This window comes from Chaetura pelagica, unplaced genomic scaffold (genome assembly GCF_000747805.2).
Source record: "Chaetura pelagica isolate M959 unplaced genomic scaffold, ChaPel_1.0 scaffold405, whole genome shotgun sequence".
Classification (NCBI taxonomy): domain Eukaryota; kingdom Metazoa; phylum Chordata; class Aves; order Apodiformes; family Apodidae; genus Chaetura; species Chaetura pelagica.
Window position 1 is genome coordinate 2211307 of NW_009953489.1, and position 23921 is coordinate 2235227.

Sequence of the window (23921 nt, forward strand, 5' to 3'; positions counted from 1 at the left end):
TGCTGAGAACATGAGAAAATAATCCAGTTCTTCTTCATTTATTACTTTAAACATTTGATTCTGATCTACAGACAAATTAGGCTAATCCTGCCCTATGAACATTGCCTACTCCTCTAGCCTTGCTGCATTCTTGTGAGTTCTAGTAATTAAAGTATTGTCCTGTATATTATATGTTCTTTATATGCTTTTAAGGTTTCTGTTGAAAGCTGTCTGGGGCAGAATTGTGTGCTGCAGTTTAACTTTTTTCAGTGCAAGGACTTTGCTTTTCTTGTTTTGTTTCTGCAGTTTTGACTCTGACATCCTCAAGTCTGAAATACAATTGCTCTAATCAGAAGAGCTGACTGAAGTTATAAGAAGACACAAAGAATGAAGGCAGAAAAAAACCAAAACAAATCCTTTTGAGGAATGGCTTCATCACAAGCACTGCTACTTAAGCTGTAACATGAGAAGCACAATTCAAATCAGGACAATTAACTCTGCTGTGATTTGGGCTGGCTTTTCTTACATATTTGGACTAACCCAAAATCTGATGCCATCATCTGGCTGCAGATGGAGAAAGGTGATGAACTCTCATTTTAATTTTTCCTGATTATCAATTTTTGCATTTCCAATTACTGAAGCCCTGGAAATAATCTTATTTTATAACACTTGCATATTTAAAATATTATAATTCTTTTAAAGCTTGTGTGCAAACCCATTGGAACCCTATGCCTTTGAGATGCAGGATCTGTGTAAGTTCACACCCCCTGGGCCAATGACAAGAAAACACGAAAGAAGAGGGAGAAAGAAGGGAGGGATGCAAAACTGAGGAAACTGTTAAAGGCAGCAAAATCTTCAGCTCATGGTTTATTAAACACAAAGTAATGATGCACGTCTGAAACTGACTCCCACACCATTCATGTTCATTTGCAGTGAACCCACACGATAAAGTTTTAAAGGTAAAAAGTCAGCACCAAGGAAACACAATAGATATGATGTAACTAAAAATAATCACTTGAGCTGGATATATCAAGAGCAGCTTTGTTAGGGAAAGTCCTGGCAGGTCTTAATATTTTCTAAGCACAAGGAGGAAGGACAAGAAGAGAGGAGCTGGCCAAAAACACATGGGACAAAGTGTGAGGGTCTGAACCATGGGCACTGGGAGAGTGCTGGTCCAACAGGAACACTGAAGGAGCAGCCAGAAGTTCTCGTTTATGCTCTTACTCAAGGACCATACAGAATAAACACTAGAAAGAGATCACAGGAACTAGTGAACAGATGGAGTTATTTTTATAGTTCTTCCATATCTTTTTGTTTCAGTTATAGCAAATCTCAGCTACAGAGGACTTGGGAGGATGTCAGAATTTTTTTTTCACAATATTTTTTTCATAATAATGAAACTGTCATAAATAAGTACTTGCCACAAATATAGCTGTGTCATGCAGTGTTTCATACGAGTCCATGGTTCCTATTATATCAGGAATAAGCTTATAGGTGTAAAATCGTGAGTAAATATTTTCTACCAACTTGTCCTTATTCTGGGCTTTAGAATGTTAGTTTATTTTATATATAAAATAACCTCCTTAATTCTGGAAGTAACATCCATCCAGGAACCACCAATTTGCTCTGAGTGATATTACCTTAAAACATAATTCTATAGGGACAAGGAAAGAGAGACTCTGAGACATAAGTGTCCTGGAATTAAGATAAAACCCCAAAAGAATGAAAAGATAGCTTCAAAAACATTACATGTCCAGTGATAGATGGCAATGAATACTCCAATCCCGCAGCTGCACACGCTAGGGTCACACTTGTGCTCTGGCATCCAGAGTTAGGAAATAAACCCAGAGCTCCAGCTCTGCAGCACACGAGAGGGTCTGTCTGTGAGCCAGGCCATGAAGCAGCCCTGGAATGTGAGACGCAGCCTGTGTTGGTAAGTGCTGCTTAGCAACACTGCCCTTCTATGGCAAAAGATTAATCACATTTGCAGTGTCATTGGAAACACTCAGTTCAGTCCATTTGGAAAATCAGATGAAGATGCACTGAAGTCCACAGGTCATCAAAGGGACAGTGTGGGTCTGTCTAGGTCATGAAAACTGGAATTACATCAAATGAGAGGCACTGAGGGTTAATGAGGAATACGGGAAATCTCGTACATACAAGTATCAGCAAATCACAGATAGAAGCAGCGACATTCAACACATAACAGCTCATCCTTCCCCCCCTCCTCTGGCCAATAAAGGATTGCTGCTTATGTTCTATCTTTGCAGAGATTCTACCAATCTTGTTCAAATAGTCTCAGTCTCCAGGTCTTCTCCCACTGCCCTGAAGAAGGAACCACCCAGCCTGGCAGCTCTCTGTGCCACGCATCTCTCAGGACATTTTTCCCAATATTCTGCTAAATGTTTCCTTGCAGAATTTCTCTGTTCCTTTTCTGCTTTTTCTCTCCCAGTCCCTGAAATAATCACTCTCAGCCAGCACACAGTCCCTGACCAAGAGAACTACCAAAAAACTTCAGGCAGGCAAAGTAATGGCAAACTCAGGAACTCTCTGTCTGCACTTTTGAACCAGTGCTGATGACTTGAATGGAACATGCACATGGAGCAGGTGGGACATTAACAGAGTCTGGATGAAGGACTAGAACTGCCAGGAAGGATCTAGAACACAACTGCATCTCAGAGCCATTGTTATTCAGGGATTGCCTGATTCCTCAATTTAGATTCTTTTGTTCTCCTATTAAAACAGAACCACTCAACTCTGGATTATTTGTTCACAGTTCTGTAATTATCATCCTGTCAACATTTCATACTCACACAAGACAGATAATTATTCCTTAGGAAGGTGGGAGAAGGGCAATTGAGCAATCAAGGATGAATGATGCAGAAACAGAGACACAGGTGGAATGCAAGTAACCCTGAATAATAAAACCAGTTATTTACCCAAAGAGAGGAGTGACTAGAAAAAAACTGCCTAGATGAAGCCAACCAAGGATGTCACCTGGAAAGAACCTCACTGGGGTGAAACATTGTCTTAGTTAACTGGCACAATGGAGTCAACCATCTCAGAGGGCAAACTTAATTCTTTTACAAGATCAAAAATGAGAACATGCCTTTTAAAAGACCGTCCACAGGAAGATGTTTCAACAAGCTCACTGTCCCAGAAGGGAAGAAATGAGGAAGCACGGGTAGGGGTGGGAGAGCAGGTAGGAAACATTGTCAAAATAGATTCCTTTGGCAGATCACAGAGGAAACGAGCTGAAAGGCAGAGGTGTCTCAGTGATTTGTTACACTTGACTGTTGAGCAGATAAGCTGCCATGCCAGGATTATTTCTCAAGAGTGCTTCATGCCTATGCCAGCAGTCTAACCATTCAAATACATTGCCTCATGTTAAAACAGGTATCAAAGCTCTCCAAGATGAGCAATAAACACACAGGAGTTGAGAAAACCATCTCCATAAATCTGTTTACATTAATGTTCTCTTTTAAAGTCCACTTCTGCTATATGATACAGAGTAAACTGCTTCATTAATGTGTTTTATATGTGCTTTCCCTTCTTTGATTTATGGCCTTGGAGCAGCACACGGATGTCAAGTTGTATCTCGTCATCAGGCATCTTCCTGCTCCCTTCCATCTGAAATCTTCACAGCAAAGAACATAGTGGAAGAGATCACCCCATTTTCCACAATATTGATGACCAACTCTTAGTTTACATCCAGGTATCAACATCAAGTCGCTGCATTTTCATTGACAAATCTTGCGTGCTTTTAACAAAACATTTTCTACAAAACCATCTGCTAGGGCAATAAATTTCAAAAAGCAGTTGGTGGATGATATGTTTAGAATAAAAAATTATTATTATCCTTTGAATCCCTACTTTGATTTATGGCCTTGGAGCAGCACACGGATGTCAAGTTGTATCTCGTCATCAGGCATCTTCCTGCTCCCTTCCATCTGAAATCTTCACAGCAAAGAACATAGTGGAAGAGATCACCCCATTTTCCACAATATTGATGACCAACTCTTAGTTTACATCCAGGTATCAACATCAAGTCGCTGCATTTTCATTGACAAATCTTGCGTGCTTTTAACAAAACATTTTCTACAAAACCATCTGCTAGGGCAATAAATTTCAAAAAGCAGTTGGTGGATGATATGTTTAGAATAAAAAATTATTATTATCCTTTGAATGTAGGGATTCATTGTGTAATTTTGCAGTAAGAGTTACTCAGTCAAATATGAAACTCATGTTTCAGGCAGATGCTCTTGGCTCCAAAGCCTTTCACTGCATTTCTGAAGCTTAAATTGGAACATTTGTGTGTGACCCAGAAACAAATTAAAGGGACACTGTCAAGTTGTATATATTAATGGTCGTCTTTTCTCTGTGCTACCAGCAATCTGGGGGTTTTTCAGTGCCTAAAGGTTTAAGCAGATTAAAGCTTTCTCTGTTTACTTTATGTCTTTCATTCATTTCACAAAAATGAAACTAGACAGATTCATTTGTCTCCCTAAAGCCTATTAATTAGTACAGGGTGTTTACATTTGGGCTTCCTGGGAAGAGTTCGAAATGCCACCAAATTTGTAGTAGTTTTGAAATGAGCAAGAGGTTCAAATCATCCTTGGGAAATGGGAGACTCTAAAGAACTGGTATGAATCAGTTTCAGTGATGCTGAAAAATCCAGTGAGAGTTTTAGATTGTTTGTACGTCTTTGTGGGGGAAATTCAAACAATTGCAACAGATAGAAACACAACAGAGCACCTGAGCGTATATTAAATTGTGAAATTGCCAAAACCTACCAAACAAACATGTTTTAGAGAGTGAAGGCTGGGCATCTGGACAGTTTTAATAATTTTCACCATTTTAAAGGATCCCTTGAGTTGTTTTTGTTCCTTGTAAGATGACCAGCAGAACTACAACGCAGATCCAGCCCTTCCAGATTATGACAGATGGAGAAGGTCACATAATCTCTCCATGCCTTAGTTTCCCACTTATTTTCAGGCAGCATGACAAACTGCAACCCCACAGTGACTGCAAGCTTAGATTCATTCAGATTGGCAGAATGCTTAAACAGCCTCAGATGAAAGGTGCTACAGAAGTGCCAAGCACTATCACTGTAATTATCATTCAATAGACACTGATCAAAAGAATGAAATGGGAATTAGCATTTCCTATTAGCCCTCCTTACAGCCTAAATTTTAAATATTCCTCCCACAGGCTCTCTCCATGAAAACAGACAGGAACTGTTGGTATTTCTCATATGCTACAACACTGCTTCTACAGGAGTGGAGGAATGAAGGGATCTAAAGAGAAGTGAAAAAAAATCCTGAGAACAACACAGGTTTCTCCCACAGCAGCTTCTCAGCCTTTCTAGGACAAGGGAGCACAAAGCTGCTTTTTCACCCTCACTCCCTCCCTGTCCCCAGTCTCTCTCCAGCTACAAGGATGTTTCTGCTGTTGGCCTCCTCTGGACCCTGGACAAAGCTCTGAAAGCCCATGGGTTTCACATACCCCACAGGAAGGGGTCCAGCTGTCTTCAAAGGAGGGCAAAGTAGAAGCATCTGGATTAGCTACATGAAATCAACAGAATCATGCTGATTTATGACGACTGCTGAGCCAGACCACTTGCTGAAATGTTTATTTTCCCCTTTCTCACCTGTGCATTACTCTATTTTCCCTGAAACCATAAGCTCTCCTGTTGCTCCACTGCCTGGGACTAACACAGGAAGCAAGTCCCCCCTAGTCCTGAATATGTTTCCATAGTGGTTGAGGCCCAGCAATGTACTGACCCACGACCATTGCCCTCTTGGTAGAAGCTGCCATTGTTGAGCATCTGCCTGGGTGCTGTGTGGATCCTTACCCTTCAGGAACTGTCCAAGCTCTATTAATTCCTCTTGTACAAAGCATCTAACAGATGCCAGCAATACCAGGTCATCTTCCGTCCCTCCTTACTGCCACAAATCAGAGCCAGCCTTGCTGAGGAACAGAGGGCTCTGCTGTCCAACCATCTCAGTTTGATAGCAATCAAAGGCAGCCCAAAGCCAAGCTCCTCCCCAGAAAAACCAAAACAGGATTACTACTATTGTAAAGAAGAGTGGTCTCAGTGTGTGAATTAAGCTGTTGATGAGCCCTTGTGCCTCCTCCTTTCTGTAAAACTGTCCTATAGACAGCTGCAGGCTGTGAAAAAGAGACCTCCCTGGAACATATTCAGTTCAAAAAGGAAAAAAAAATCCATACCCTGCCTTGCTGAGTCCTTTTCAGTAAAGGAGGTCATAGCACCGTGTCTTTTATCCTGTCATTCCTGTCTCCTGCTTGATGCACGTAATAAATCCACAGTGGTTTGAACTGCATCTCTGTGCTGAAATCTGACAACCCCACGTATCTCTAACTGTGCTGTCTTCCAGCACTTCCCCAACTGGAAACTCCAAGTTTACTTAGAAAATTTTCAATATACAAGGTCAGACTCAAAAAATGAGACAGAAAGCTCTAATTTTAATAGTACACAATTGAAAACCCAACAACATGGAGTGCTGGCAGAGCAAGTAAGAAAGACAGGCATGTCTGACCTGGGCACTAAGACTTGGGAGTCCAGAAAACCTCTTACTCATTTTTACATGACAGTATCAAGTTTGAGAAGAGTATTTAAATCTCTTGAAACTGAAGGAGGATTTCAGAGAAGTAATTAGGAGTAGCTTAGCTACTGGTTAACATCAGGACTGGGAATTAGAAATTAAGAAATTCAGCTCAGGACATATTTCCCAGCTTTGCTACATGATCACATGTAAGTTAGTTAACTTTCCCTTCTTCAGTTTTCCCAGCAGTAAAATGAGGGTGCTCATAACCAGCCCCCTTCATGGAGACCCTGACAGTCCATTGGCCAAAGATGCTATAAGAGTACCCAGTCTGTGTGCAGCTGTTGTACCTGACAAAAAAAGAATCTGACAGTCAGGTTAGCACTCCTAATCTTTGCAAAATAGTACCAGCCAGACTAGAAATAACTTCAAATGCTCAAAATGACCTTGTTTTTCTTCCAATCCCTAAAATGCTCAGAAACTCAAAGCTTCCAAGCATGTCTTGCTCCAGAAACAGTGAATGAATTGACAGACACATCCTCAAGGTAATTTACGTATTTCTTCCTGCCACTACCACTGGTTATCCAAATTCAGTTGCAGTTGACATTTTAATGATAATAGCTTTCTGTTTGTATATCATCTGTGAAAATGTTCCCATTCTTCTTAAATTCAGTCCCCGTAAAAGGGGCACTTTAATGTATGCAGCCACACACCAAAATGATAGTAATTTTCTCTTCTAGTTGAAATGGTTTAGTAAACAATTACATTTCAATTAAAGCCTGGATGATCATGCCGAGGGAAGCACCATTCAGCTCTTCACATAATACAGGAAGATAAAGTCTCCAAAGTCAAACTATTATAATTTACACGACTGTTTTTGAAAAATATAATTTAAAACAAAAAGGAAAACATGCACAGGCAAAAACTTGGGGAAAAAATCCTTCAATATCACGTCCACAGCAGCTTGAACTAGGATCCCATTATTTAGGATTATGTTCAGTGAAGAGGAATAGTAGAAGGGTTCCTCACTTTCATCTCTCCAGGAGTTTCCATTTCCCCATATGCCATTAGTATTTAATCCTTCATTTATCAAGGATTAAAAACAGGATAGATGGAGGAATGCCATAAGAGCAGCTTATAATGTATCACTATAAATTCTGCTGTGTACCCAACCCAAACCAGCAGAAAAACTGCTGGAAAATAAGTTAATATTACAAGCAGAAGAAGAACTAAAACCTAAACACATTTTCTTATTTATTTGTGACTATAAATGCTTCATTATTAGAGGATCTGAAAGTCAGGGACAAATGAACCAAAAGGACAATTCCTGCTCCAAGACCCCACACTCGAAGTGCAGGACAACAGACAATAAACAGGTGATGAAGGAAGATGAGAAAATGAGATGATTCTCAGCTTCATGACTGACAACGAGCTGGGGAAAAGTGTGTTTATACACCTGGATTTGGCCTTTGAAGCTTCTTTGAAAATTGTTTACCTTCCAATCCAATTCACACAGTTCCATGGATGGACAGTCTGACCATGTAGCTTATAGCTGCAATGTGCTTTGGGTTTATTTTGTTGCTTTGTTTTGGGGTTTTTTGGTAGCCAATGTGGCTGCAACCAGAAGAAGCACAGGACTGTTTTTTGAGATCCTGGAGAGCAAATGATTGATACTAGAATTGAGGATTAAAGCTCTGGAGAGAAGAAAATCCTAAACCCTATTAAGTTTTTCTGGGTAAGAAAGGCAGAGAGCCATGCTCAAAACATGTAAAAATATTCAGACTATAACTGTTATATTAATTCACTCCATTTGGAAGGAGGCTTCTTGCACACACAGTGAGGTAGACTAACAGCATGAAATCAGCCTGGTATCTTGATCCAATCACATAGTCCAACTGTTTTGCACAAGTTCTTAACCAATTTGGCCTTGTGCTTGGCCTGGGGTGTCTGCAGAGCAGTAAATCCATCCGGCTCTAACAGAAGCAGCCAACAGATGGCAGCACCCTAATGAGATGGGCGAGAAGTCCCCACACGACCAGCCTCAGCAAGCCCACGCTTGCTCACGGTTTCCCTGCAATGGGGAGAGCAGGAGGATTTATTTATTACCCAGCAGAGCTTCCATTCTTCTGCTTCCTGTGTTTGATAAAACACAAAGTTCAGGTTTAACGCACCTCACACCTGAGCCTCTTTGGATTTAGTGCAGAGGCTAAATATGTCCCTGCCTGCTCCTGCCGGGCACTGCCAGGCAGCCCCAAGGTTCAGCACCTCCCTGGGCAGGCAGCAGAGCCCAGCCCTTGCCCTGGGTCACACCGGTGCCTACAGCTCTGGTGCTGCTGCCAGTTACCTGTTCTCAGTGGAGACAGCTCCAGGTCACTACCTAAGCAGGCAACATTTTAACCAATGTGCTAAGTCAAACCTTGTCTTTCTTTTTCTATCCTTAGATATTGACTTTTCTTGAAGCACTTGTTAATTAGGTGTCTCTATTCAAGGGGCAGAATCTGACAATTAGGACTGTTTCCAACAAGACAATTTAACTCTAAAAATGTCTTATGCAAATGTGTGTGAGGACAGTTAGTCTCTTCCGCGAATGTATCAGATATAATAAATTTATCAGGACCAGAACTTCCTTTTAAAACCTTCCTTTTGTAGAAGAAGTAAGAACAACTAGTTGAAATTATGATGTAGAAATCTTAAGACTTGATTTTCAAGGTTATTCTCTATAACTCAAACACTACCTTAAACTATTGCTTTCTGAAGTTGCTATAAAACCCATAATGTCCAACTGACTGAAACTGGCCTGCTAAACTTCTGTGTGGGAAGGGAGCACTTCTGCCCTGGCTTGCTTTAGACTGCAAATGAATGGAAGCAACCGGGAGTGCAACACTGGCAGAAGAGCTGGATTCAACGGCTCCTGAGCTTACCCACCCCTTGGAGACCCAACAGCTGAAGGATGGAGATGTCAGGGAAGAACAATCAGCTGTAAAATATGAAAAGCTTGCAACATCAGAACATACAGCAGCAGGCTCCAAAGTAATAATCCCATTACCACTAAACTAAAGCACTAATTACTATTCCCAGTGGCTGGAGTGGACTGACTGCTAATGTTCCTCTGGTTAATGAAGGAAGGTGAGGGAGAATATATTTCTTAAGTCAGACATCTGCTGAAATCTGGGCAGCCATAAAAACTGTATGTAATGAAGCCATTCATATTAATGGCAATAACATTTGGAGGGCTGAGCAGGAACAGAATTGGGATGATAGTGCTTTGTAATGCAGAGAAGACAAATGCTGGGTATTCCCTGTGTGATGCCTGCCCCTATTCAATCCATCCTGAATCTCAGAGCCAGTCAAAACAAGCAACCTCATCCCACTTCGGATGTTTCACTAACAGGAACTAACCTGCTTAAAGACAGGAATAATTTCTCTAAAAACATAAAGCAGGACTTACACCATTGGAAAAGAAATAAAGAACATTTTATTTTCACTGACTACAAGTACACTAAGAGAAATACTCCCCAATACTCTGTTTTGTGAAGAATCCAAATTTTCCTGTAATGCCTTGCCTTTTCATCAACCAGTAGTACATTGTTGAAGGTTCAAAGATACCCATTTACTGCAACAGATAGAGTCTGATAAATGAAAGGCATGAAGCAGGAGCCTGCCTGTTCACTTAGCTTGACATGGGTCTGGCTGCCATGCTCAGAACTGGAGTGTTTGTAACTGATAATCAATTCAGACAGATGGCACATGGCCTGTGGAACAAGGGGCTTAGGGAGAAAAATGAGTTTCCCTCTTGACATTGAAACAAGATACACTGTGCTTAGCAAGAAGGTGATACCACAAGGGGAATCAGACCAAAGATGATCCCTCTTGTGTTCTGACCTGTTGGAACAGGGAGGTTTTAGGAAAATAACTTTCATCAACTCCAGAAAAAGAAAACAAACATTTGTTCCAGCAAATGCATAAAGACATCTCACACTCCATTGTTTTTCTGTTTCATTCTCTTGCCAGGTACTGTGCACTCTCCTCCAAAACAGAGCTCACTTCCTGCCTCCACTCGCTTTTTCCAGCACTTCTTCCTGTTTCATTTAGTAAACAGGGCAGTACCAAAAAACATACTCTCATGTACTCAGCACAAAGTTTGCATATAATGGCTACAGAATGTGACTCCACAGAGAATGCCAGGCATTCACAAGCACACAATTTATAGAACTAAAATAAACTACTTAGCCAAACTGCTATTAATGATTCATCCATCCATGCAAATGTTCTCAGGTGAACTGGGTGTGCTCAGATATTTTTTTGATTGCACCAGTCTTTCCTTGGCAGTTCTGGTTCTACCTAAGTTTGTTACGACGCAGCTGAGCCTGTAAGGTAGGTGTGGCCTGCAGAGAAAACCTATAAACTATATCGAGCAAACCAGCTCCAAGACCATTTGCCTCTTCTCTGAATAAAAATACCTGTGTGCAAACTTATTCTCAACTTATAGCAGACATGTTTCTCTTGAAAAGATAACCTGCTGATTGCTTTTGCTATTGCCCACACTGGCTACATCCTTCTCCAGCTGGGTATGCTTTATGCTTGTATTTATTTAACTCTTTAAATAGATTTCTCTTCCTCTTACTTGAGGTTCCCCTAAATGTTGCCCAAAAGACCTTGGTAACTTCAGCTACTTACAAAGGCTCATTTTCAAAAGACCTTGGTAACTTCAGCTGCTTACAAAGGCTCATTTTCCCAAGACTCTATTGCAGTAACTACAGATGTGTCCAGGCTGATTATGCATTAGAACAAAGCCCCCAGCAATGCTCAGCTGCATGCCTATTGCCCGCTATAGACAAATTTTGATCCCACCATTATGATTCTAGTTGTCAGCTGAGCGTCTTCCTAAATTAAATAATTCCTTGGATTTGATACTATTTGCTTGATAACACAATCTTTGTGATAAAAATTACTGTGGTCTACTCTAGAAGTTAGATGGGATCTTCTACAGACTTTTCTCTGTATGAGGACATACTGTCCAGTTGCAGACCAGTAAAGACATCTATAGACATACTGCACCACCCCAGGATTCACAAAGGAAAATGGCACTAGAAAAGCCCCCCAAGTTAAATAACTTACCCAAACTTGCTCCAGATTCATATTCAAAACTTGTTGTTGTCCCAAGAAATATTTTACAGCTGTTTGTTGCCAACAGGATCTAACAACTTTACTTAAAAACAAGTAATCAACTAGTTTCATGTGCACCACCTCTTCTCTCAGGATGAGCAAGTTCCTCTTCCTTTTGGCAGAATCCCGTAATACTAATTAAGATGCCATAACAATCATTAAGATGGAGAGACACTTACGGTGACCCGGAAGGGCGTGGTGGCAGGGGGCTCCATGGGGGGATTCCTCTCAGTGCCCCCACTGGGCATGCTGCGCCGCTGCCCGCACCGCTCCGGGGGCGACTCTGCCAGGGGACAGCAAACAAAGGACAGTTACAAACACAGGAGCACAGGGACAGCCCAGGAGCATCAGCAGGCCATGCAAAACGTGGCTTCTTCCTTCGAGATGCCCTTGCAAATGGGTCAACACAACCACCCCACTGCACCTGCTCGGATTTCCCACAGCTGCCTAGAGCAACATTTCATTCAGCAAGAATTTCATCTTCAGCAATTAGCAGGTGATTATATGATGCTATGATCCTATGATTCTGTGATTCAACAATTAGCAGGTTTTATACAACTGTAAGTTTCAGATAATGCCTGACAGGTTGGCAGCAGCATCATTTCCAGTCTGCAGGTGGGTAAACAGAAAACATATTGAGCTGACTTAGAGTTATACACCAAGTACGGATCCATGCACTTGTGGACTGGACGCTCCTAAGGGAAACTGCCAATGGGGTTGCAGGCACAGGAGCCTTAAGTTCTCTCTCTAAGTCCTCCAGCCATTTTTTGGTCATATACTGACACACATTGAAATGTTGTCCTCTGACATCAAATCATGGTCTTCTGAATACAGAACAGTGAAGGCTTTGGAGGAGATAAATGAAGCTCATCCTTTTTATTTATCCACATCCACTGGGCTGGACTTCTGCTGACTGAATTTCTCTCTACCTGTAGGCTTCTTCTGCACAAGTAGTTTCTATCCTTTGTGTCACCTTATTCACAAACTCTTCTGATCTGTAGAAATCCCTACAACTTTTGAAGAAGTCTCTGGATATGTAACACTGAGTTATTTACTAAACAAGACAGAATCCAAGCAAAGACAACAGCAAATAAACAACAATTTTAGAATGACACTGAAAGGCAGGTTTTTCACACAGTTGTTCTCTTTTTAAAAATTATGATAATAAAAATAAATTTTAAAGTGGAGCTGAAATAAACACTGGGGGAACACCTTCTACTGCCCAATTTCACAAGCAATAGGCATACCATTGAACATTCCATCATTGCTAGGATTTTGGGTTGGGAATGAGAAGAAGAAGAAGAACACCTGCTGCAAAGTGAAATCAAAGGAATGCTTCTATAAATTAAGATGCAAAGAAATCTGAAGATGGAACAACCTACACTTCAGAATGGCTCAGAAACTGATGTAACCTAGAGGTGGTTTGTTTGCCAGTTCTCAGTCTCTGATCTCCAATTTGCTGCCATCAGGTCTTGGCAAGGAGAGTTGTCCCCTTAACAAGGTTCTCCCTTTGCCAAAGGCTGCCATCACCCGAGATCTATAAGAAACAACTAATACCTGCAGTTCCACTCAACAGCTCCTGAGATGAATCTTTAACTAAGCAAAAAGGACAGGCTGAGAGATCCCACCCATGGACTGGGTGAAGTGCCTGTTCAGTGACATCTTCCTTGGTTGCAGATCCTGCCCATAATTCCACACCAGCAGCCACATAACCTGTGGGAGAGCCAGAGAGCCCAAATCAGGCAGTTCATTGCCTTCACAGCTTTCAGAAAAACCTTCTCATTTCTTGGCCACTGTCTTTGCAGAATGCTGCATTTGGACTTTCAAGGAGGTGATCAAGTCCTTCGGTGTCATCTCCTTCCACACTACGGTTCCCACCCCATTCCTTTCAACAGTGGCCTTCTTTATTTTTGGACTGACATAAAGAAACTACATGATCACAGCATTTTGGAAGTGAGTTCAAGATGACAAGACAGCCAAAGAAGCTTCTTTGCATTTTCTTAATGAGCAGAAAAATAAAAGTTGTTTAAAGCATTTCTCATATACATGGCTGGGAAACAGGAACGATGGGATCACGTGAAAAGCTGCTGTGAGAAATGGCAGGCACTGAGCTGTGCTGCCCAGCCCAACACACCTCCTGCCTTCAGCACAGAGGGTGTTCCACTTGGTGTTCCACACAGGCTTTCCAGCACTGCTGACCTGCACCACAGTGGTTTGTCAGACCAAGGCACACACTTGTCTCAGTAATCTGACAATCTGCTTCCTCGTTCAACCCCACAGGTCAGACCTCTTCAGAGAAAGGCAGAGTGTTAGCACCCAGGGCTGATTGATACCTGGGTCTGATTGCACTGAAGTCACAAACTGAAATTCTTCAGTCACAAACTGAAGTCTGAAATTCTTACTTCATCATTAAAAGATACCTGAAGCAGAACCAGCAAACACACCAGTGTGACCCAGAGCAACATCCAGAGCTGGGTTAGGACCTCAGGCTTCCTGCTATTCTTAAGCTTATGGTTCATAAAGTATCAAGTCAAATCTCCATTTTAGCTTAGTTTAAGCAGTGTGGGTATCACTGGAGAGGAGAGGCTTTGCAGGAGAGACTCGTGACAAACACTTTACAAGAAACCAGAAATAACTAGAAGGAGGGTTGGGCGTAGGGGTTTGGGGCGAGCGGGGAGGGCTGTTTTAAAGGGAAGCAAAAATAGCTTACAGGTAAATCAGTAACTCCTAACTACCAGAAATCTATAGCTGAACAGTTCTACATACCAAACAGCATAAATACATAAAGGTTGGAATTCTTGAGGGTTAGAGGAAAAGTCTTAGGCCAGTTTACTCTGCCAAGACACTGGCAATGTCTGCTTCAGCAGGCCCACAGCAGCACCTGGGAAAGGTCGTCGTAAGGCAATCATAAAAACTCTCTCTGAAGCCACTAGAGGCTGAAGAAGAAATGTCTTCATTTACAGCAGAAGATATTTAGGTTAGCCATTGGAAAAAGTCTTCTCTTGACACGGACAGTTATACATTGGAATTGATTGCCTAGAGAGATAAATATATGTTTGAGCCCATCTTAAACCTGAAAACCTTTCCAGCCTCATTTTCTGTGTTTTCTGAAAAATCTGTCCATTTGTGCATAAGACGAGAAAGTTACAAGAGATCAGATTCAGCATCTCATTTCAGTCTTTGCCTCACAACCTCTAACACATCTTCCTCCTCTCCTGGACTTCCACACCATTCCAGGCTGAATGGACTATGGTAGTTCTGGCTCACCTCGCAATAGCACACAGCGTCCAGGGTCCTACACTGACCTCTGTTACTGACTCATAGTGTGACCCTTGGACATTTTAATGCTTTTTATCAGATTCACAACAATTTGATAAAAACCTTGAAAATCCCATGGGAACACTGCAAGGTTTCATTAATGAATGTCCGCCATTGATTTTGTATCCCAAGATAAAGGACTGGAGAATGAGGAACAGGATTACTGCAGGCAGCTAACCACGGAATGACATTTCCAAAAGCACTCAGTATTAGCAGATAACATCCTCACTAGAAACTGAATTTCTCTGATAGCTGAATGCTATCCCTCAGCTCATAGAAATTCCAGGATTATACCTTCATTTGTCCATTTATTTGCTGTATATCAGATTTGATCTGGGGACTTAAACACACAGTATCTTGGGACACTATTTGCTGTCCCGAAGACCTCAACTTGTTATGACCTTAAAACCTCCAGATCTTTCTTTTATGACACAGAGGCCTGAAAATCACTGAAGCAACAGTCTATTAAATGAGGATTATAGTGCAGGCATCCTGAATCTCCAAACTGCTTCCTAGGGCATAGTGAGGAAAGGCAGGTTACCGAGCAGTAGAAATGCCAGTGTGCAGAAGCAGGTGCCCACAGAAGGGGATAGCTCTGATTCTCCACCATTTCCACCAGCCCACAGTGCAATATCCAAATAAAGGATGGGAGAGATACAGACGAGCAATTAGACATTGTCTAATTACTGTGGGACAGCTGAATCATGCAGGCCCACCTAAGTATGTCACCTCTCCCTTTAGAATTAAAAGTCTCAAAATTACACTGGAAAAGGTTCATAAGTCACCCTGAGGAAGACTGTGGCCATTCTGATCTAAATTCTTCATGTAATTTTCTCCTCATTGTTGACAGCATTTCTCCTGCCCTTTTCCAAGCTTGCCCAATGGTAACCAGGCCATTCTGCTCATACTCTGCTTTTCGCCCACCCTCGATGCTGCAGAACCCTGCTCCCCTGGATCTCCCAGTTCTTTTTTGATGAACATGTACTCAGTGTCCCCAGAAACAGCCCTGTTCCGTTTCTCCCAGACACTGTGCTGGGGCTCATCCACCTTATGCAATCACAGAAGAAAGAAAGAAAAAACAAACAAAAGTGCTTCCTGCTTTTCCAAATATTTACAAAAGTCTGCAGTGTTTTGGGTTTCCCCCAAATCTTCAAAGAGAAACTTCCTTGCAATTATCAAACCCCTGAAACCTCTCCCAGGTTATCACACAGAGCTGGGTCCAAAATGCTGCTTGGTGTGTAACACACTAGGATTTTTTTTAAGCTGCCAGGGTTAGTGCCCACACTGGCACAACCCTGTAAACATTGCACAGCCACTGAGGACCCAGAGCCTCTGAACATTTCTGAAACTGTACAGCAGTAAAGACATTTGATTTGTTAACTAATTCAAGGTATGTTAATCGATCAAATAAATACTCCTTACTGCACTTTTCCCTGCCTGTTCTGCATGCTGCAGAACAGTTACAGAGCAGTGCAGCAATTCTGCCCCAAGGCTTCCAGGACATTAGCAGCAGAACAAGCTGTGAGGAACTTCTGGCACTCCAGCTCTTCTTTAACCCGCTCAACATCACTGCTCCCTTTCTTGCAGCTTCTCAGACACTGCTACAGAGCAGGTCATTATGTGTAGCAAACACACCAACAAATATTAACACAGTTTACTTATCACTTAGCAAGTGAGATGTTGATACATTTGCATTACCTGCTCTTGTGAATCACAGCTAGTCCAAGAGATCATCAGGATTATGCTCTCATCAGTGGAAATTAAATACATTAACTCCTGTTTGTTCATTTCTTGTCACGCTCTTCCCCTTTCCTGCTCTCCTCTCACAAGCAATTCCAGGGATCAGCCAGTGGAAGAGACAGAATGAACAAAAGCAAAGAGAACCAGCTGGAAAGAATAACTAGCAAGTAGGCACTTCCCTGCAACTTGATTTTCTGACACGAAACTGCTCCAACCCCAAACAAGAAAGGGAGGTACAGAACTGAATGTGCCTCAGAGAAGTTAGCAATGAGGAAATGTCTCCCTCAACTCACCAAAAGGAAGCTGTGCTTGTCAGCAGCGCCCATGCCATGGCACCCCGAGCCAGCCAGGAATAAGAGGAGAAGTAGAGATGATGACTTCATCAGAGCCAGCAAGAAAGAGAAGTATGACTGGAATGCCAGAGGAGCCAGCAGCGCTGGGGACACGGCAGGAGGCCAGCTTCCTGCACCGCACCGCAGGACGTGCGCTACCGAAAGGAGACTTTAAAGGACAACAAACTTCACCAGATGATCCGGATGTAATGCAGAAAACGTAAGAGTTCATTAGAAGGAAAAGCTGGTGGAAAAGATCCTGTGGTCAGTCCGGGAAGAGGTCAGGCTGGCTCCGACCTTGGGCAGGGATCAGGCTGAAGGTGTGTGCTCCTCCCTGTCCTGCCCCACTGCTTCAGTGCCTGCCATCTCCAGGTGCCCCCGAGAGCTTACCAGGGTGGAGTTTCTGCGAAACCAGAGGGAACAGGAATTACCGGTCTCCTGCTTCTACAATTACACTCTGTGAATTAATTTTATTGCTTAATGAATTTAAGTGTTATTCCTCTAATTTCTGCATTATCTAATAACTCCTTGCTACAAACCCAGCAGAGGAGAGGAGGAGGCACATAGTGACAGAAGTGATTTTATTTAACACTGCTCACAGGAGCATTTATGAATTAAAAATAATCCCTGGAGAGCAGATATTTGTAATGTCTGTGTGATTCTGAATACCCAAAAGAAAAATCTGCATTTCAGACAGCTCTAGGTGGTCACATGAGTCCGGGAGGAAAGATGGATCCAAAGAGGTATTTAGAAACTGCTATTAGAATAGTGGCACTTTTTGAAAGTGGAATATTACCCTGGGAATAAGCAATGACAGAAAGTAATAAATGCTGAGTTGAGTCAACTTTCCCCTTCACAAGGCATGAATAACTTAAAATGGGAAGCAGAGATGCAAGAACAACTGATTTCCAGTGGACAAGGGTCAGTGGAGAACCAGTGACAGGTTATGAATGCCCTTGCTAACACCCTGCCCCTGCTCCTATCATCTGGACTAGAAACACAGCTGCAAGGCCAGGTTCCTTGTGCAATTACCTGCAGAACTATTTATAGGAACACATCGCCCAGTGCCCTGCTGATTCCACAGGGAATCCCAGTTGATCCCTTACAGCAATATTATAACCATTATGCCACACAAAATTAATTAAAAGTCAAACCTTTATTAGGCAATAGCATTGACTTTTAAATAAAGATGGTTGAGAAGCAAAAGTTTAGGGCAGGTAATGCTGCCCCCTGAAAAATCAGGCTCATTGAAAAGCAAAGCTAACGAGCCCTCCGAGCAGGTGTTCTCCAGGCTAATGAAAGTTTGCATCACTTCCACTTTTTATGTTAGAATAAAATGATTTCATTTGCATCTTAGAATCTTTAGCTTAAATACACTTCGATCAAGCACAGCAATCCCCCTGGCTGTACCCACAACTCTCCTACATCATAATCAGTGTTCTATTCTCTGCTCTAAGCAGAAAAAAGTCTTGTGTTCTCATGCTCTCACAACCTTTTCAGACAATTAAGGGCACTATTTACAGAACTATAGCTGATAAAAGTATTCTCACTTACGTAACCATTTACACAGAAAACAGAAAAATAAATTGGGATAATTACTTGCCTTTTGTGCTACACTCTGACATGGAATACTTAGCATGAAACCCTCAGGGGCTGGCTGTATGCCTATAGCTAATGCTATCCACAGGGACTACACCAAACAGACCTAGCTTCTTACCATTACCTTTATTTCCCTCACAGGTGACTTAAGTGTTACAAAACCACTCCATTCAGCTTAACAGAAGGAATGCTGTCTCTGCCTCAATCCTGTCCCTGCCTGAAAGCATAAAACAGTACCTGAAGCACCTGAAGAGGCACGTGATCTTCTGCAGCTACAAGAGCAGTGGCTGGGACAGTTGGGTGAACTTAAGAGCCTTATTAGAACTGGCTGGAAAATAGAAAACAATTCAACCCAGAGAACATATCAGACCACACTGTTTCCTATCAGCTAAAAATTATGACCATTTTCTCTCAAAGTGGGACTAAGATCTTCTGAAGGAAGAGCTTTTTTCTTATTCAATAATGATTTCAAGTGACATTGACCTTCACCATGGCACTCTGTGCACTTTCATGGATCTGGTATCATCCCTGTGCCAGGTTCCTAGATATCATGACTTCTGCAGTATTTAATATCCCTCATACTGCTGCTGAGCAAGTGCTTTTAGTGACTCTTGAATCTAGGACTGAAACAAGCCATGCTACCCATGATATTTTTCTGTGCACTTGATCTGTATCTATTCCTCTATTTTCTCTAGGGTTACCCAGTGAGAGAATTCTTTTCCCAGCCCCATGCCCAGGTGCCTTTTGATGTATCTAAGCAGAAATGGGACTTACTGCTCTTTTCTCTTGACTTTCTGTGGGCTTCGGCTGCCCAGATTTGCAGCCTCTCCTCTCCTGGAAAGCTCAGTTAGGCTTTCCACCCTTCCGAGCTGGAACAAGCCCCGGTTCTCCCTTCACCCACCAGTGTGGTGAAGGGAGTGTTGCTCTGTCAGAGCAGAAATCCAGGTGCCTCACTAGAGGGAGCTGAAGCCCCTTCGCTTGCCAAGGAACCTCCAGCACCGACCAAGCCAGTGACAGAGATCTGCCCTGCCTGGCAGAGACAGGAGGGCAAAAATAAAAGATGAAAATAGCAAAAATGAGAAAACAGGGAAAGCAAAGTATGGATAAATCTCAACAAGAGGAGTCAGAAAATATACACACTTACTTCCGTGCACTACAAAACTGAAGAAACAGATCCACGTCGAAAAGGAAGGCACAACTGCAGGTCCCCAGACCTGCTGCCAGGGAAAGACTCTGAGGCATCCAGAAAATTAACTCCCTTTCCAAATATAAACAGCAAACCATGCTGATTGAGCAGCCTTTATTGCAAACTCCATTTTACTGCCTGGTATTTTTAATTAGATATGTATATACATATATGTAGTATTTTTACTCATTATTTATCAGTCTCTGAAATAAAATATGTATGATATTTATCTTTCTCTGGTATGATATCTACAGAACAAATTATTCTTTTGCTATCGGCACATCATTAGGAGCCTTTTCTCCAGGGTTAAATTGAAATCAAGCCCAGGCTTAAAAAATACATCAGAAAAAGATGAAATTCTAGCCTGGTTGGGTACCAGCTCATGGAGACTGCTAATACCCTGGTTAAACTGGAAAGGATGATAAAGTGAAATGGAACATCAGCTTCCTCATATGTGATGATAAAGACAAGCAACATGGAATCTGGAGAACAAGAAGTCAGCTCTGGGGAGATTTAAATTATGTTCATCCATCATGCTTAACACTTCTGCAAGGATTCTACACTGTTACCGTGCTGCTCTCTGCAGCACTTCATCAGCACGGCTGCTGCTGGCAGAGGCGATCCGAGGCAGTGGGGGACTTCCTGGCTCTGTAATCCCCGTCACTGCGGATGCAACCTGTCCCAACCCCCGGGACAGGGCAGGGAGAACACAACCCTCTGCCACTTGCAACTGCCAGGTCCTGCCAGGCCTCCCATTTCATTCAAACGCCTGGGATTGCAGAGGGAATTGGAAATCTCACCAGAACAGCCTGTGCTGCGGTACTTTGGCCCTCTTAGCTTCTGATTTCAGAGGCAAGTGAAGACCCTGGAGGCACACGGGGCCACAGGGGGTGCTCAGCAAGATCCCAGCCCTGCCTTTGTTTCCCAGCAGGGAAACAAACCTTCCCTTGGCAAGGTGTCCTCGTGCTTGGGTTGGGGGTTTCTCCATAGCCTACGTGGGCAGGTGACCTGCCAACCTGTTCCCAGAGGTTTGTGGCTGGAAGAGCAGCACAGCAGGACTGAAAACTTTGTGCAGTCTCATTCCTAGGTCCTTTTTCCAGTGCTGTGTGGTGGCTGCTGTAACAGGTCTGTACTGGCAAAACGGGAATGAAATAAATAAATACTTAATTTAAAAGCATGATTCATCAGAGGTTTCATCTTCTACAGCAAAGAAACAGATGTTCTATTGATGGCACTTCATTACAGAGATAAATGGGGTCACATCCATATCTCTACTCACATCCATCTGCATAATAGACCAAACATGAAGATTTGGAATTCACATAGTATATGTGCAGTTCTTACATCAGCCTAAAAGTGTCTTAATGCCCAGAGCCAATTAATCAAAGTTAGATTGCCTTAACATTGCAGGAACTTTAATACTGCTCAGGAAAGCAGGAGGTTGGGATTTAACACTGGCTACTTCAGATACAGTTTCATTGAAAATACTTACAGAAGAGTAACAGATTTTTCCTAAGTGGATAGCAGTGATTTTTGGTAGCTACTGGACAAAATATAGTATCTCTCCTGATGAAGCAGGTAAAAGCCAGCATCAACAAGCAGCAGCAGCAGGAAAGCCTGGAAACACTGTTCCTCCTCCAAGTACATCTGCAAGGGTTAGGACTAGGAATAGCATTAGGGATAGCCAAGAATCTTTTTTTTCTGTTTTTCCAAACATTTCTGCAGGAGGCTTCAGAGTTCCCCTGCCAAGCAGTAACAAGTCTCCTTCACTTTAAAATGCATTAGGTAGAAGATATTGCTTATGGAAAGTGTCAGCTTCTCTGCCAACCTGATTATTTTTTAAAGCCAACTACTTACACAAATGTTCTGCATTTGCTTGTATGTATCAGTGACATTTATTGTGCCTGATACTTCTATTTCCTTTGGGGGTGGGTGAGCATTTCTGCTTCTCACACATGCATGCTCTGGAAACACACTTGCAGTCAGCTTCACAAGCTTACTTTTTTTGTTTTCAAGCAAACAATGCCAGTGCCAAAGAAAGAAACGGGAAATAAAACCTTAAAAGGCAGTCATGTTTTCTTATTTGATGTAAATAAACTTGCACCACAGATGGACATACAGCAACCACCATTGAAACTACTCTATTTTTTTATGCAACTAACTTACAGCCATTGTGCTATAGCTTTGGGAATGTGTTGCCACGCTTTTTGATGTGATACCCACTGTTTACCTACTGACACAAACGTGTAGTCGATTACAGACAGGCATCTAGCAGGGCTATAGCCACTTGTACATTTCCCATCCTATTTTTGAAGTGGAAGGGAGCAGGCTACACTAACACTTACACTTGCATTTTCCATCCTAAAAAATATGCAGGGTATATGGAGGGATTCCTTCCTCCCCCACTGAACTGCAGTCATGCTGAGGAGCAGCACAGGAGCTGCTCAGCCACACACTGCAACACTGCACAAGGATTCAGCACCTGACAACAGCACTGACTCTTCCCAGGGAGATTATTGCACTACACCCCACTCCCAGAAATTTTATCTTGGTATTCATCCAAAATTCAGCTGGTCCTGGAAGTAAAGTTATGTAAATGAACACCAAATGTTCTCACTTAAAATGCACCAGCCAGATCAAAAATTGTTCCCATCTAAGGGTATGGAGGTAATAACTGTTAACCTTTGACTGCTAAAAATGTAAAGGGAAAATATCTTTCATTTAAAACTTGCTCGCTTGGTTACCATGGACACTGCTTAATCATGAAGGATGACTATTACTTGTTCCTGTAGTAACCAAGAAGCTTAAGAAGCATCCTGTAATTTAACTCCAGATGCCAAATTTTACAACAGTCCACCTATTACCACATTCGGATACTTCAGACCAAGCCTAGGCTTTGTCTCTAACTCTACAAGAAATTCACTGATGCAGAAGTGCTATAAGAAATAAAAAATGTGACCACATAATGTACAAAAGAAACATGCATTTCAAATAAATTGGTTTCTTCAGAAAGACACATTAAGTGCTCAGCATCTGAGGATTCCTCTTTCAGTGCAAATGTTAATGAAGCAAAGCTCTGGCCATCTTTATTCTTGTCAATGTTTCTCCAAGTCTATACAATTGCAGGACATGCTTTTCCCCAGAGTGAATGCTTCAGTGCTCAACTTAAAATGAACTTCTGAAGTACTGCTGAGTAGCCAGGATTCATAAACGAACCTCCAAGAGCACATCAGGACTCCCAGCCTGGCTCTCAAGAACAAACTTACAACAAAAACGTGTCCTTCATACGAGCAAGCAGCAATGGACAGGACAAACCTTCCAAATTCAGGCAACTAGTGCACTGCTCTGAACAGTCTTTTACAGTATTGCTGTTTAAAACAAGAGTAACACTTGCTTAGCACTCCTCATCACCATAAAGCTTTATCTCCAGCACCACTGAGGAAACTTCAGTCAGAGCTTTGTCTCCTGTAGGTCTGGGGAGTTGAGGCTTTCAGAAATTACCTGTGGCTAATGCTGTTTCTTGACCCTCACCAGCTCTATGTTGGTTATGAGTTTTCAAGAAGCCATCAATATCTACATGTGCTGACTGCCAGAGGGGACTGAGGAAACTCAGTTTAAAAACCTGACCCCAAAGCTGGATAAAACAGGGAGTTCTGAGGTTTGTGTACCTTTTTTAATATGCATACACAAACACACAGGCAATTAATATCTAAATTTAAAATATTCCCTGCAGTGTTTAAAAGGAAAGCAAACTACCCCCAGTCAGTGTCTGAGTCAAAAAAAGCAAAACTATGAATGCCCAAATACAGAATGTGACCCAGCTCAGCCCCTCTCTGTTGAGAGCAGAGTAAATGAAAGGATTATAGAGTGTCTTCAGTGCAATAACTTCAGGGATTAGTGGCACACTAGAAGACTTTCAAGGGAAATACAGGTTTAACAGCTTTAAAAGGCAGCTCTGTCTCTAAATTGTTTGGACTGCCTTACTGTAAGGAGACAAATTTACTCTAATACATAAGCAATCATGAGAATCCTGCT

At 42.2% G+C, this 23921-nt stretch overlaps 1 protein-coding gene across 1 annotated transcript in view; it reads right to left on the minus strand.

Annotated features, from left to right (window-relative positions):
• DAB2IP (DAB2 interacting protein) overlaps positions 1-23921 on the minus strand; it is a 136914-nt gene that overhangs the window by 107310 nt on the left and 5683 nt on the right. The window contains exon 2 of the mRNA XM_009998939.1: positions 11891-11994. Coding sequence (XP_009997241.1) covers positions 11891-11994 — 104 coding nt within the window. The remainder of the gene's footprint in view (positions 1-11890; positions 11995-23921) is intronic.